The 15,529-nt window shown below is 57.7% G+C and overlaps 3 protein-coding genes across 4 annotated transcripts; 1 reads left to right on the forward strand and 2 right to left on the reverse strand.

Annotated features, from left to right (window-relative positions):
- Positions 1-32: 32 nt before the first annotated feature.
- FAM83E (family with sequence similarity 83 member E) lies at positions 33-8,976 on the reverse strand. Its single transcript, XM_055551182.1, has 5 exons — positions 8,503-8,976; positions 6,763-6,930; positions 6,295-6,419; positions 1,970-2,415; positions 33-310 (listed from the first exon to the last, which is right to left on the reverse strand). The coding sequence occupies exons 1-5, from the start codon at positions 8,974-8,976 to the stop codon at positions 33-35; spliced, it is 1,491 nt and encodes a 496-aa protein (XP_055407157.1).
- Positions 3,538-4,373, forward strand: SPACA4 (sperm acrosome associated 4). The gene has a single exon (XM_055553538.1). The coding sequence runs from the start codon at positions 3,954-3,956 to the stop codon at positions 4,332-4,334; it is 381 nt and encodes a 126-aa protein (XP_055409513.1). The 5' UTR covers positions 3,538-3,953; the 3' UTR covers positions 4,335-4,373.
- Positions 8,977-11,597: 2,621 nt separating the features above from the next.
- RPL18 (ribosomal protein L18) lies at positions 11,598-15,454 on the reverse strand. 2 transcript variants are annotated; one of them, XM_055551445.1, is made up of 7 exons: positions 15,322-15,454; positions 14,010-14,096; positions 13,565-13,672; positions 12,937-13,035; positions 12,345-12,468; positions 12,142-12,211; positions 11,598-11,715 (listed from the first exon to the last, which is right to left on the reverse strand). In XM_055551445.1, the coding sequence occupies exons 1-7, from the start codon at positions 15,322-15,324 to the stop codon at positions 11,640-11,642; spliced, it is 567 nt and encodes a 188-aa protein (XP_055407420.1). In that variant the 5' UTR covers positions 15,325-15,454; the 3' UTR covers positions 11,598-11,639. The 2 variants fall into 2 exon arrangements, with proteins under 2 accessions (XP_055407420.1, XP_055407419.1); XM_055551444.1 differs by lacking the exon at positions 15,322-15,454 and adding an exon at positions 14,179-14,259.
- Between the last annotated feature and the right edge of the window lie 75 nt (positions 15,455-15,529).

The raw sequence follows: 15,529 nt of genomic DNA on the forward strand, positions 1-15,529 counted from the left end.
TCAGGGCCAGAGCCATTTGGCTTTGGCTCCAGTCAGGGCCCCCCCCTGAGTCCTGGCTGGGTGGCCCCGTCTGGCTGCCGGATGCCTCTGGGTTCCAACAGTTTGGAGGCAGCATCTTTACCAAACCTCCTCCGGGTTGGGGACAGATAGCGGAGGCGGTGGCCAGGGGTGAGGGGCAGGGGGCCGCCCCAGGGCTGGGACCAGGCCAGCGGGCGGGTGTCCGCCTCCCCGCCGGGGGCCCCTCCAGCACCCCGTTGCCTCATCAGGGCCTTGGCTGGCGTGTCCTTGGAGCCCCAGGACTTCTTGAGCTGTGGAGGGAAAGACAGGGAGGTAAGAGGCGGTTCTTGGGGGTCCCAGAGCCTGGGGAGAGAGAGAGCAGGGCGGGGGGTGGGGGGGGTGAGGATGGAGAGGGTGCTTAGGGAGGAGGGAGGGGAGGAAGGAGGAGGTGGGCTGCAGGGAGATGAGAGTGGAGGGGTTGGGGGGAGGTGAGAAGGCCTTCGTGTCTCCAGAACCAGGAGGGAAGTTAATGGGGAGGCTGGGGACCCCCAGACCTACAGAGGGGGTGCGGAGTTGGGTCCCCATGTGCAGCTTTGCAGCGGGGAGAGGAACAGGAAGCAGCAGGCAGCTGCAAGGGGGCGGCAAATATTTGCCAAGGGAGGTTATGCCAGGTGAGGGCGGCTCAGGACCGGGAAGAGGCAAGGACCTTGCCCTTGCCCATCCCTCTTCTCCTCTCGATCGGGACCAAGGGAGGTGATTCTGGGGACATTCTTTTCTCTCCAGAGTGGCCTCAAGCTCCCACTTAGCAGATGGGGAAACTGAGGCTCAGAGGGGGCACAGCTCAGCAGAACTGACCCCAGGTCTGCCTGCATCCAGGGAGAATCCACCGGATTCTCCCACGTGGCTCCTGCTTGCAGACCACGTCACAGCTGAGGACACGAAGGCGCCATCCAAGGTTTCCCCAGAGAATGGGGGCAGGCTCTGCCAAGTGTCTAAGCAGCTGGGAGAAGGGAGGGGAGACCCCCCCCCCCTGACCTCCCCTATCCCCCTCCCCAACATGCACAGCACACTCGAATCCAGGAAGCCAGTGAGCAGAGCATTTAAATGTTCCACCTGGGAAGCAACCAGGGCTGAGATCCAGTTCCTCCCTGGTGCCTTGGTTTCCCCATCTGTGAAATGGGTGAGTGGAGAGCTGTAATCACATCCACCTTAATGGTTGTGGCAGTTCAAGGTGAAAGTGACAGTGTTAGTTGCTCAGTCGCGTCTGACTCTTTGCGACCCCGCGGACTGTAGCCCGCCAGGCTCCTCTGTCCATGGAATTCTCCAGGCAAGAATACTCGAGTGGGTTGCCATGTCTTTCTCCAGGGGATCTTCCCAACCCAGGGATGGAACCTGGGTCTTCTGCATTGCAGGCAGATTCAGACGGTTTGTGGCAGAGGTTACATTTAATCAACTCTGAGGAAGCACTTGGCATGGGGCCTGGTGCATGGCAAGGTGCCCGAAAAAAGATCGTTGCTTTGACCTTGGGCAAGTGAAACTCAACCCCTCTGTGCCTCAGCTTTTCCATTCATACACCTGAGCATTAACAGGAGTATGGCCTCACTGCCATGGGAGGAGGAGGTCAGGAAATCAAAAGAAATTCCATCTGGGGACTTAATTGTGACAATGGTGATTAATCTATTTCATTCGACCGCACTGACTCCTCCTCCCAAGCAAACTGAGGATGGGGACAGTAGCTCAGCCCATGTCCCCAGTGAGAACGCTGAGGGTCAGAGAAGGAGGCTCTCGGGCTCTCTGCCCAGTGTCACCAGTGCTCCCCTGCCCAGCACACAGTGGGGATACCGGAAGTGAACCATGCCATTGGGAATGCAGGGAAGCAGTTTTGCTTCCCCCGCCCCCAGGACCAGGCACCTCGCAGGGGCCCTCACAGGCTTTCATCCTCTTCCAGGCCCGCCACCCGGTCTCACCTCATCGTTGTCTCCATCACTAGAGCCCGACAGCTGGGACAGGCGACTCAGGTCCCAGAGGGAGCGGCTGGGCCGGGTTGGGGGGCCGCTGGGGATGCGGGCACGCTGTACGCTCCTCAGGATGTCGCTCAGAGCCGGCCCTGGTGCGGCCGGGGTCTCCTGCCTGTCCCCCTCGAAGACTCGGCAGGCGGCCAGGCGTTGGGTCAGTGAGACATCAGGCGGTGGTGGCGGCGACAGGGGGGCCACGGAGCAGCGGTGGGCCACACGGTGCGGGCTGTGGGCCAGCTGCAGCACCCCCAGGGCTCTAACAAAGGGACCCGGGGTGGGCGCGGCGGGGAGCGGCCCGGAGGCTGCATACAGCGTCCGGAACTCTCGGCTGAAGGCATCGGTGATTTCACCAGTCAGCAGGGTCACCAGGCCACGGTGCAGGCGGGAGTCACTCCAGGTGAAGCTGGGGGGCACAGAGGGTGGAGGGGAGGATCAGGATCTCCAAGCAGCCTCAGAAGTCTGGCCCGGCCCCCATCACCCGCCCCCAACCTGGTCTCATGGAAAGGCTGTGTGACCTCAACATGCCCCTCCGTAGAATGGGGGCAACCAGGTATCTACCCTAGAGGATTGATGGGAAGGCATGAGCTAACATACTTAAATGATCACCTGGAATCAGACGAGTTTAAATCTGGGGTCTGCCCCGTTCCCACAGTTTCCGCCTCTGGAAAGAGATGGGATTCTGACACCCTCTGGGACTCTGAAGACTCAATTGCTTCCTATCATGACTGCCACTTATTAACTGCTTGCTGTGTATCAGGCTCTGGGTGTGCCTGCTCCCTGCCTCTGTTTGCTCATCTGTCACATGGAACTAAAACACAGGAAGATTAGAGTCAGAAAATATGGGTCGGGCCCCCTGCCCGACCAGCATTAAAAAAGGCTGGGAGTCGAGACTTCCCCAGTGGTCTAGTGGCTAAGACTCTGCACTCCAAACGCAGGGGACCTGGGTTCGATCCCTGGTGAGGAAACTAGATCCCACATGCCATAACTAAAAGATCCTGCATGCAACTAAGACCCAGCTCAGCCTAATAATGAAATTAAAAAGAAGCTCCGCACTTGCAATGCACAGGACGTGGGTTCAAAAAGTGGTCAGGGAACTAGATCCCACATGCTGCATAGCATGGTCAAAAAAAAAAAAAAAAATCCCCCAAAACTACACTTCAATTAAAATAAGTAAATAAATACTTTAGAAGAGTTTAAAAAAATTAAAGTCTGCAAGCCATGGTGAGCTGTGCCCTTACTATCCCTGTGATCACACTGGTTGGGATTTAGAGAATCAAGCACATGTGCTGGTATACAGCAGGTGCTCAGTAAATGCTCTCTTTGGAATTAAATGAACCTGGGCTCTCCTCCTGGCACAGGGGAACTTGGATGTGTCACATTCCCTCCCTAAGCTTCGCTCTGCCCATTGCAAAACCAGGCTCGCCCTGGTCCAGGCCATCTTGCACCTTGGCGGGTACCGTAGCAGCACCCGGCAGAGAGGGCCACTGCGAGGCCAGGATGACGAACGCCGGTCCAAGCATCCTTACCTCGTGGGGTGTCAGTATCCTCGCTCTCCAGCAGGTTGGCGGGCCAGCCTGCCCGCTCGGATTGTGACATCCCTCCCCCACCTATGACCTCAGCCCCGGAGCAGCCAGTGGGAACCCTGGGGAGGGGGGCGCATCTGTGAGGTCACCCCCATTCCGCTCCACAGAGACTCCTGTCGGGCAGTGGCCGCTGGCTCATCTCCGTCCCCGGGGGGGTTTCTGAGACCCGAGGATTCGAGAGCGGTGGTCACAACGGAGCTTAGGAGAAGGACGTGGAGTGTCGGGAACTGAGGCCACGCCAGGTGCTGGGCCTGGGAGATCAGAAGTCCCGAGGGCGTGAGGCGTGTCGTTCAGCAGTTCCGGGAGGCCCGGGAAGCCTACGGCCTGGCTGGGGCACCGTCACCGCCGCCAGGCCACCATGGTCCTCGGCTGGCTGCCGCTTCTGGTGATGGTTCTGGCCCCCGCCACGACAGGCGTCAAGGACTGCGTCTTCTGTGAACTGACCGACTCCACGAGCTGTCCGGGCACCAGCATGCGCTGTGGCGATGACGAGGACTGCTTCACGGGCCACGGGGTGGCCCCCGGTGTCGGCCCCATCATCAATAAAGGCTGCGTGCACGCCACCTCGTGCGGCCACGAGGAGCCCATCAACTACATGGGCGTCACCTACAGCCTCACCACCAACTGCTGCACGGGCCACATGTGTAACGGGGCCCCCGACCCCACGCGCGGCCGGTTGGCAGGGGCCGCTGCCAGCCTGGCGCTGGGTGTGCTGCTGCTGCTCCGACATGTGCTGTGACCAACCTGGAGGGCAGGGCCCGGGGCTGGTCTCCTGGCTGCATTGCTCCCCCTGCCCCCCACCTCCATCCCCTTCCCCCATTAAATGGCCAGAGGCCCTGGACAACCTCTCGTGGCCCTGGCCTCATCCATTCTGGGGCTGCCCACCGGAGGAGCCCGGTGCTCTGGAAGCAGCCCCAGGCCCTCCAATTTAGTGATGGGGGAGCCATGTCCCACAGGTTGGACTGGACTACTGTATTTCATTGGTTCTAAGACGCGTTATCTTTTCAGATTTGGATCAGGATGTTTCTTTCCTTTGGTGGCACCTTAGAGTCGATGAAATATGGTAAAAAAAAAAAAAAACCACACCAAAAAAATCAAATAATAATAAATGACAGCTGACGTTGATGCAGCACATCTTATGTTCCGTGCCAGGCATGATTATCTTACGGAATCCCCAAGTGAAGCTGAGAACAAAGATTCTCTTCAAAAACCTCCCAGTCTTGGGAATTCCCTGGCGGTCCTGTGGTTAGGACTCCGCGCTTTCACTGCTGGGGTCCCCGGGTTCAATCCCCTGGTTGGGGAGCTGAGATCCAGCAAGCTGCAAGGCGCAGCCAAAAAAATAAAAACCCAACATCCCAGTCTTAATGCTAGCGGTCAAAGTGTGGTCCTTGGACCAGCAGCATCAGCATTAACCAGGAACTTGCTAGAAATGTCAATTCTCGGGCCCCAGTCCAGGCTGGCTGAATAGGGGTGGGGCCCAGAAATCTGGGTTTTATTTAACAAGTCACCCAGGTGACTCTGGGGCCTGCTCAAAGTTGAAAGCCACCAGGCCAGGGCAAAGGTAATCAACTGGGCACTTCTGCCCCCCGGGGGGCACCTGGCAATGTCTGGAGATGCTTTGGGTTGTCATAACTGGGGAAGCCGGATGCTACCCATATCTCCTGGGTAGGGGCCATTCAGCCCAAGAAAGCTCCCCCACAATACAGAATCATCCAGCCCCAAACATGAGCAGTAACTGTCTTGAGAAACCTTGCTCTAGACGCGCTAACCGGACCATCCCATGTCTAGAGGGAGAAACTGGGGCACAGAGAGGGGAAGTCAGTTGCACAAAGTCACACAGCTAGTAACTTCAAGCTAGGATTTGACCCCAGGCCATCCGGCTCGGAGTCCACGTGCCCTGCGCCATGCCGTTCCCAGGAAGTAAATGCTGCTATTTTCACGCTTTGCAGATGGGAAAACTGAGGTTCAGAGTAAGGGAAGGTACCAACCAGCCCAATGTCCCAGAGCTAAGAAGTCACGGAGCCAGGTTCAGGTCAGTTGGCCCCCAGGGAGAGAAGAGGAGGGACAGGAGATGTCTGAGGACCGGGCCATTTGTACACCAGCTCTGATTTTTGCATCTGTGTGTGCATGCTAAGTCGCTTCAGTCGTGTCCGACTCTGTATGACACTATGGAGTGTAGCCTGCCAGGTTCCTCTGTCCATGGGATTCTCCAGACGAGAACACTGGAGTGGGTTGCCATGCCCTCCTCCAGGGGATCACCCCGACCCAGGGATGGAACCCACGTCTCTCATGACTCCTGCATGGGCTGGCGGGTTCTTTACCACTGCGCCACCTGGGAAGCCCTCTGATTTTTGCACAGATGCTCAAAGAGGTGAAGACAGCCACCCAAAGCAGAGCTTGGACTCCAGTCCAGGTCCCCCTGTCATGGGAGCTCCCACATACCGGGAGCCCAGTTTCCCAGATGACGAAGTGCTGGGGCCAAAGAGATGAAGACTTACCCCCAGGCCACAACGCCACCCGGTGGGAGGTTCAGTACCAGCCTGTTCTGCCACAAGACCCCTCCTCTCCCTGGCAGGGGTGGGTACAGACCCATTTTACAGGGGAGGAAAGAGAGTCTGGGGAAGGACATGCCCCACTGCTGGCTGAGGGGGAGCTGGGGACCAGAGGCCGGGCGGTGTGTGGGGTCGAGGGCACCGCACCTGTAGGATCCTGAGATGACCCGCTCGCCGTCCAGCAGCACGAACTTTTCCCTCACGCTGCCGCTCACCTGCCGACGCCAGCGGCTCTGGAAACTGCAGCCCCGCACGACTCGGATGTCTAGGTTCTGCGGTGGGAGGGCATGCCCTTGCTCAGGCCAACCCTCCCCTCCCCCCTGACCTCCACCCAGTGCCCTCCCTCCAGGCTGCTCCTACCTGGGCGGCCCATGGGAGGGTCTATCCCAGCTTCCCCAGGGGTCTCTTGTGGATAGTCTTAACTTTGACGGACCCCACGGGAAGGCTCACCCCAGCTGCCCCACCCCCATGCCATGGGCATCAGATCTCAGGGGACACTCTCAGCCAGCATCCACCTTGATGACCCAGCACCTCCTGGAAGGGTCTGCCCACCGCTGCTTCCCCCCCCCAGTGCCAGGGAATTGGGGTGTCACCCTCCAGCCACCTGGCCCCTACCTCAGTGGCCCAGGGGTTGACCCCCAGCTGCTGGGCCAGTGTCAGAAAGGCGGGCAGCTGCTGACGGTCCAGGAGCAGGTAGACGGGCACCCAGCGGCATGTGGCAGCCTCCACCAGGTCCGAAAGCAGATCTGGGTCAGTAAAGACGTCCATGACCACGGCCACCAGCTAAGGGGTGGGGAGAGGAGCTGTGGGTGGAGCCTGGGGCTTGGGGGGCACATTCCGGAGGTGAGGTCCTCCAGGGCGTTTAATGGTCCAGGCTCCGTGGGACATTCAGGGAAGCTGAGGGGGAGACCCCGACACACATACTACAGTTCATTCAGCGCCTATGTGTGAACTGACTCAAGGGACAGGAGTTTGAGCAAACCCCAGGAGACAGTGGAGGACAAAGGAGCCTGGCGTGCCTTAGTCCATGGGGTCGCAGAGTTGGACACGACCAAGAGACTGAACAACAACGATGTGTGAATGAGAAGCAAACAGGCTTTCTGGAGCCCCTCCACCTCTAACTGTTGGAAACGGTCATCATAAATCACACGTCTGCAGCAGTACCCCATGGGCTTTGACACTACGTGGCTGCCAGGGCTCGGTGGGCTGGAGGCCCTTCACTGTGGGCAGCTGCACACCTGGTCCTCGGGTGGGATAACCTGCCAGGCCACCAAGGTGAGCTCTGGGGACAGGGAAATGCTGAGGAGCCTGGAGCTGGCAGGCAGAAAAAGGTGGTGGTGGTGAACCCTGAGTCACTGGCCAGAGGGCCTTGGTTCAAAGCCCCACTTGGACACTTAAAAGGCAAGGGACAACCTGCCATGCCTCACTTCCCCTGTCTCCTCAATGGGTACATGAAGCCCAACCTCATAGGACCCTCCTTGGGATTAGATGGGTTAACCCATAATAAAACACTTAGCGTGGGAGTAGAGACATAAAAAAGTTGTTATAGAATGGGCCGTCCAAGGGGCTGCAGGGCAGACATTTTCAGTTCAGTTCAGTCTCTCAGTCGTGTCCAACTCTTAGCGACCCCATGGACTGCAGCATGCCAGGCTTCCCTGTCCATCACCAACTCCCGGAGCTTGCTCAAACTCATTTGGGCCCCACTAAAGGAGTATAAGGGCTTCCCTGGTAGCTCAGCTGGCAAAGAATCTGCCTGCATTGCAGGAGACCCTGGTTCAGTTCCTGGGTGGGGAAGTTCCCCTGGAGAAGGGATAGTTTACCCACCCCAGTGTTCTTGGGCTTCCCTGGTGGCTCAGAGGGCAAAGAATCCACCTGCAATGTGGGAGGCCTGGGTTCGATCCCTGGGTTGGGAAGATCCCTTAGAGGAATAAGTGGCAACCCACTCCAGTATTCTTGCTTGGACAAGAATCCCCATAGACAGAGGGGCCTGGCGGGCTACAGTCCATAGGGTCACAAAGAGCTGGACACGACTGAGCGACTAAGCGAGGCACAAAGGAAGATAAAGACATCCACCCTGGCTGGTGGGGTGGAATAGGTGACTGAGGTGTGCGGTCATACTTAGGTCCAAGAGGCATGGATGCCTGAGGCACCCAGGTCTTGGGGAGAGAGTGGGAACCCTCAGATCTAAGAGAGTAAGAGTGAGATCGGGGCCGTGTGGATGCCTGGATCCTGGGAAGCGTGGACACGCATGGTCCAGAATGCCAGGGTCCCAAGTGATGTGCCCTCACACTCACGTCTGGGGGCTGACACGTGAGGATGGCCAAGTCTGGGGGAGGGACCCCCTGAGGCTCCCACCTTGTGGGCGGCCCGAATCTCCTGGTGCACCAGCTCCTTGAGGGACGGCTGGCCCTCGCCAGGCGGCTGGGTGTACAGCTGGGCCCGGGTGATCCCTTTCCAGGCTGAGTCTTCCGGCCAGCCCAGGCGCAGCACGGGCACCGCCTCCTCCGACTGTCCCGGCCAGTAGGTCAGGCTGCCCGAGACCCCATGGGCGGTGTCGGCTCCCTCTGCTGCCCCGCCGGGCTCAGGCTTCGCAGCCGTCCAGTCCTCAGCCGCTGCCACCAGGCCCCGGAGCTCCTCTCCGCCCAGGAAGGGCCGCAGCCCCTCGCGCCGCAGGCAGGCCTCGAACGCCTCCACGCCCTCGCCCAGCAGAGTCTCCAGCGCCAGTCGCTGGCCCTCGGAGTACAGGAAGCCAGGGCTGGCCTCAGTCTGGGGCCATCCCCCAGGCCCTGGATCCATTCCTTCCAGTGCTGCCAGCTGGGAGGCTGCCATCGGGCCGTTTGGGGGTGAGGATGGCGAGGCTGGATGTCTGGAGGGCTTGGCCGTCTCTGGGCACCGAGCATCTAGAGGTCTCCAGACAGGCAGACTCCGTGTGGCCGTGCAACACCACCCGCACAGCCCTCAGTCCCGACGGCTCGCCGTCCTGACCATCCCACTGCCCAAATGAGGGACCGCCCAGAGCGTGGCGTTGCTCAGATCGCCAGCCCGCCGGCCACCTGAGATTCGTGCCAGACTCCGATGTTCTGGCAGAGCCCACGAGTGGCCCCCCGCATGTCACTCAGGCTGACTGCCTGACACTTTCTGCAGCCACGCAGCTCTGCTTCCTGACACGCCAGTCCTCCTCCAGCCCCGCCGGAGACACGAGGCTCCAAGTGACCCTGCCTCTGGCTCAGGCTGACTCTCCCGCCAGGCAACAGGCTGTCTGTTTGTCTCTGAGCATCCAAACGTCCCTAGCTAAAGGCAGAGTGGGCTGCCTGTTTGCCCCTGGCAGATACCACACCTAACTGACCCTCTCTGGCTGTCTTTTTGATGGTCTGGAAGACATGGATCGCTTCCAGCTGACAATCTCAACATCTGACCGCCCAGTGGAGCAACCAGCAGGCTCCGCCAGAATCTTTCTCCTGACAACCAGCCTCCTGACTTACTGGTCCTCACTGGCCGACCACCCCGGAAGACTTCTCTGTGAACCACCCCTCAGCCGTGGGAGGGTGCACTCCAGCCCTAAATCTTGGCATCACCTTTCCCAGCCGGGAAACTCAGTCTGTCTCCTCTGCAGGGTGAAGATCCTGCTCCCTGAGCGTTCACACCCACTCAGGCTGCTGCGGGGGTGGGTGCCCTCTACAGGGAGTTTTGTTACAATGGAATCAGCCCATTCAGACTGATGGCTGGATCAACTAACCCGGGTTCCTAAGACCACTGACCCGGCCTTCTAAAGAGTGATCTCAGGCCCACTCCAGCCAGGATTTCTGCCTTAATCCCACTGTCTCTGGCCAGCGGATTGTCCACTTATTCCAGGATGAGGACCACTCTGCATCCTTCCCAAGCTGCCCTTTTGACAATTCTGACTCAACCTCTGCTCAGTGGATCCCTCCCCCCCCACCCCCGCTGATCCCTGTCAAAAAGCCCCCTCTCCAGCACCCAGTCGGCTCCCCTCCGCTGGACCACAGCAAACCAGCCCTGCAAAGAGAAGAGGAATAAAGCCAGGCCAGTCCCTCTCCCTCCGGTCCTCCCCAGACCCCTCATCTCTCCCAAGTCTCCATCACCTTCCCCTCCTCTTGCCTTTCTGGAGGTCAGATCAGGGGCCTGGAGACCTCCTTTATTCCTGTGGCTCTTCTGGCCGGCCGGCCGGCCTGCCTTATTCATCAGGTTTCTTCCTGGGATCCGGGGAACCCAGCCCCTTGTGCAAATACAGGGGGAGGGCCATCACAGGCCCCTGGAAGTCTGGGGTGCGGGAGCGAAGAAAGGGAAGGTCCCAGTCGACCAGCAGACTCTGGCTTCAGAGGCGGGAGCTCACATCACCTGTTCCCACACACCCTCTCCCCCATGGTGTCCCAACCCATTTCTATTTCCTGGTCCAAGCCCCGCCAGCCGTCCCTAACGTTGGAGATCCCTGAGGGGAGCACGGGTCCTTTAAGAGTAGGTGTGGCTGGTTCAAAAAGGAAGCAGGTGTCATTAACACCAGACACCTGGGAAGGAGGTGGGGCTTCAGCCTTAGATGGCTGCTAGGTCCCAAGGGTGCAGCAGGGTCCGAGGGCGCCAACAGGCTTGGGGTGGGCACCGCAGACACTCAGGCCCCTGCAGACTCCACCCCCCATAACACAACGTTAAGGGGCTCATCCCAGAGGCTGGTCTACATAGAAGGGTTGTCATTGAGTCACTAAGTCATGTCCCACGTCTTTGCAACCCCATGATCCGCAGTATGCCATGCTTCCCCGTCCTTCACTGCCTCCCAGTTTGTTCAAATTCATGTCCATTGAGTCAGTGATGCCATCCAACCATCTCATCCTCTGTCACCCCCTTCTCTTCCTGCCCTCAATCTTTCCCAGCATCAGGGTTTTTTCCAATCAGCCATTCACATCAGGTGGCCAAAGTATTGGAGTTTCAGCTTCAGCATCAGCCCTTCCAATGAATATTCAGGGTTGATTTCCTTTATGAGTGACTGGTTTGATCTCCTTGCTGTCCAAGAGACTCTTAAGAGTCTTCTCCAGCACAATTCAAATTATCAATTCTTTTCAGCACTCAGCCTTCATGATCCAACTCTACATTCATACATGACTACCGTAAAAACCATGAAAGCCACTCAGTCATATTTGACTCTGCAACCCCATGGACTGTGGCCTACCAGGCTCCTGTCCATGGGATTTCCCAAGCAAGAATACTGGAATGGGTAGCCATTCCCTTCTCCAGAGGATTTTACCGACCCAGGAATCAAGCCCAGGTCTCATGCTTTGTAAGCATATTCTTTACCATCTGAGCCACGCTTTGACCGTACAGATCTTTGTTGGCAAAGAGAGGGGCATGGCATCCACTGCCCAAAATGATGGGGTTCTCCTTGAGGGCTCCAACCCCCTCCCTCCCCCCTACTCCGTTCCCCAATAATATACAGAAGACTGTTAGCATCCAAAATCTTTTTAATAACAAGGTAGACTCTCGGGTTAGTTTTTGTAGCCACGGCTGGCTCGTCGGCCTCTGGCGCGCTCGAACTTCCGGCCCTTGGAGCGGACGTAGGGTCTGCAGGGAGAGAAGGGGCCCACGTTAGAGAGAGTCAGGGGCTGCTGAGGCCTGCCAGCCAGTTGGGAGTTGAGAAACGTCTGCTCTAACAGAGCAGCACGGGGACACCAGCAGAAGGCCTCACTCAACTGAGGCAGGGTCAGCAGGAAAGCCTGGCAGCGCAGGAAGTCAGATGGCCAGGAGTGGCTGAAGGGCCTCCACTAGGCCCTGGGGGTGTCAACCAGGGCGCCCCAGAGCTGGACAAGATGCAGGCCCCACCCGAGGAGGGACAGGCTCTGAAGAACCCACACCAGTGATGCTGGCTGGGCAGGAAGCTCAATACCCAAACAACAGAGCTTTAAGCAGAGCCGTGAAGGAAAAGCGCAGATTCTAGGCTGACAGAAGGAGCTGGAAGCATGGCAAGGCCGACGTGCAGGGTATACTCACTTGGTGTGGCTATGCGGGGTTCCTGGGGCCTTGCCGAAATGCCTGTACACCTCTCGGCCCTTACGAGGACCTAGGGAAGGGGAGGAAGGGGTGGCTCAGCCTGATCCGGGCTGGGGTGTGGGGGGAGGGCTGTTCCTGACCTCCCAGACCCAGAAAGGGAAAGGCTGCCAGGAGCCCATGGCCCGGCCCCGAGAGCCACTCACCAGAGAGGAGGACAGTGCCACAGCCCTTGGGGGAGTCCAGGGCCAGCTGGTCGAAGGTGAGGATCTTGCCCCCGGCCTTGAGGATGCGACTCCGGGCGCGGCTGCTCACTCGCAAAGCACACACCTAGGGGACAGAGGACGGGCGTGGTCAGAGCCCCCTGGACGGCGACCCAGGAGCTGCTGGGACCTCCGGTCCGCTGCCCAGACCCAGCAGGAGTTCCGGCTGCTTATTCTGCCTGATAACCAACTACTGGAGCCAAACGCCCGAGCCCTAAGAATGCAGCCATTCTTACCAGTTTACATCTAGAAACCCCCCTGACACCACAAACCTAAGACAGTACACAGGTGAGAAAACTGAAGCAGAGATACTGTGGAAAACTGTCCAGAGATAACAAAGTGGCAGAGTGAGCACCATCAGCAGGGCCCCAAAAGGGGCTTGCCCAGGGAAGCCCGCCATCAACACCACCCCCCTGCAATTCAGGCTTCATGCCTGCCTCACCCAGAGGCGAGGCGAGCCTGACGGCACCACAGCAGGACAAGGACCTCAGCGTGACCCACACACCGTGCTCCCGAGCCACACCTCCCGACTCACCTTCAGTTTGGGCACCTCCTGAACACGAACGTCATCAGTTATAGTCCCCACCACCACAGCTGTTTTGCCCTCCCGGCCAGGAAGCTTCATTTTCCGGATCTGGGAAGGGCGCAGGGGAAGGGGGCAGTGATATACACATTAAACAAGTTCCCTCCGGCGCTTAAATCCAACCCCACCAATCCAGGCATCCCAAGGGCCAACAGTTGTGCCTCATTTGGGCTAAACCCACCCATGCCACCCCTCTCTAACTACCACAACAAGCCTAATCTCAGGTCCAGCCTGCAGAAACCTCCAAAAAATGTGCAAACAGATCTCTCCTACAGAAAACTTTTGATACAGAGGGCTTGCTCTAAGACTTCAAGCCTCAGGATGATTTCATAAAAGACACTGTTAACTGCACCCCTACACACATGGTGAGGAAGAAAATGAGACCAAGCCAGTCCAACACTCCCACTCCCAGCTTCCATCGGAGGTGTCAGAGTTCTACACCTACTGCTGGATGAAGTTAAGCCATAATAGCCAGGCTGCTACCAGAGAACTCCAAGCCCACCCTTCCTCTCGAAGTCGGGCTCCAGACATGATCCAGTTGCTCCCCTAGGTTGGCTAAGCCCCAGTATCAGCCCCTCACCATCCGGGAAAGGGAGAGCGGTGGCCGGTTGGTGCGGCTCATGAACAATCTCTTGAGGACAACCTGATTGAAGGTGGAGTTGGTTCGTCTGGCCAGGAACCTGTACAACTGGAGCGGAAGAAAAATGAAGAGTGAGAACCCAGGGCAGCCCAGCCCACCCCCTCCCTCCCAGCTTTCTAACAAAGGAGGAAACAGATGACTGAGGCTTTCCCCCATCCCACAGAGCAGGACTCGGCCAGGGAACCCAGAAACCCCCCACACCACCCCCAGCTGTGAACAGGCCCAGAGACTGAAAACGCTGGCATCTCCAGCAGCTCTGGGAAAGCAGCAGACTCGTGCCTGTGCTGCAGGCTCCCACAGGGAGCCTGTGACCGAAACCAGCATGGAGGCCCTGAAGTTCTGTTTCTGGGGTGGCCTTGATGAGGGGTCTCTGCCCCAACCTCACCTTGACCAACAGCCTCAGGTAAATGTCCTGGCTCTTGGGCTCCTTGCGTCGAACCTTTCGGTCCTTGTTGTGGCGGATGTCAACTCCCTGAAGGGGTGAAGGAAGGGAAGGCCATGAACCCAACTCTCATTTGGCAGATTCCACATAAACAATTTCAGCTATTCCTTACCTGCGAGAAACAGCTAAAGGCGCAGTCTCTGGAGATAACCAACCCCAGACTCACACTGAGAACCATCTGGGAAAATCACTTAAAACTCCCTGGGTCTCAAGTCACTTTTTTTTCTTTTTTAAAAAGAGGGAAAGAGTGCTAATTTTACACAGTAAGCTGTCAGCTCAGCACAATGACCTTAATAGCACCCCTATTAACTCAATTTTTTAGTTCTTTAGCAGCTATGTTTTTCAAAAATTTAAGTACCATTTAACCTCTCAACGCCTGTTCCCACACGTGGAGCGTTATCAGAAACACTTAAATCGAGGATGACTTTAAGTTATCATAAAAGCAACGAGCCTTTTTTTCAAGTCCCCTGTACAGAACCAGTCTTAAAACGACTTTTCAAGCATTATCTTCTTGACTCCAGAAACCTGAGCAGGTCCTTTCCCACTCTAGTGCTAAGACTGCTGAAGGAGGCCCACAATTTCCACCACAGCCTCTGCCTGCTCTCCTGCAAACTTCTTAGACTATGTCACGAATTGTAAAGAACGACTTGTTAATAGCTCTCATACATCCAGCATTTAGGTATGCAAAGACCCTTGGTGAGCACTTTCTGTGAGCACTTCTCACCCAACTCACATCTTTGAAACAAAATTACTGGGTCTCCAACGAACAGATAAATGCTTTCCAGTCGCAGGGAATGCAGAGGGTAGGGAACTGAATCTCGAACGGAAGCCCGCCTGGCCCCCAAACACGGGCACCAGGCGCTTGACGACACCCCCCACTAGCACCCAACTTTCCAGGCTGGGGAGTGACAGAATACAGGGGCCGCACAGACAAGAGTGGCTGTGGAACCAGTTCCTGGGCCCGAACCCTGGCTCCGCCACTTACTGGCACTGTGACCCTGATCATACTACTTAACCTTCTTGCCCCTCAATCTGGTCATCTACGATAGGACATATATAATACAGGAGTACAGGAAGGGTGGGAGACTGAAGAAGCCCACCCCTGGCCTTCGGGCTTCCAAAACAGCTCCCCGCCGCGGGAGTCGCCTCCTTTGAACACCCGTGAACCCCTGCCTCCCTCTGGAACGTCCCCAGCCCGGGGCCGCTGTGGATGGCAGCGGATGGTCGAGCCCAGGACGCCGCAAAGCTAGCTCACCATGATGGCGCCTCCCCCTTAGCCAGGTCCGGAAAGAGAGAGCAGATGCGGGATGGGCGGGGAAAGCCTTCAGCGTATGGCGCCTACTTGACATCACTTGGGCGACGGGGCGCTCTACTATGACTCACGCCTCTCTATGGTGAATCAGAAAGCCAGCTAGATGGACGTTTCCGGAATTGAGTGGAGCCACATCTAAAGGGGAACAAGG

The sequence above is a fragment of the Bubalus kerabau genome, chromosome 17, assembly GCF_029407905.1.
Source record: "Bubalus kerabau isolate K-KA32 ecotype Philippines breed swamp buffalo chromosome 17, PCC_UOA_SB_1v2, whole genome shotgun sequence".
NCBI lineage: Eukaryota > Metazoa > Chordata > Mammalia > Artiodactyla > Bovidae > Bubalus > Bubalus kerabau.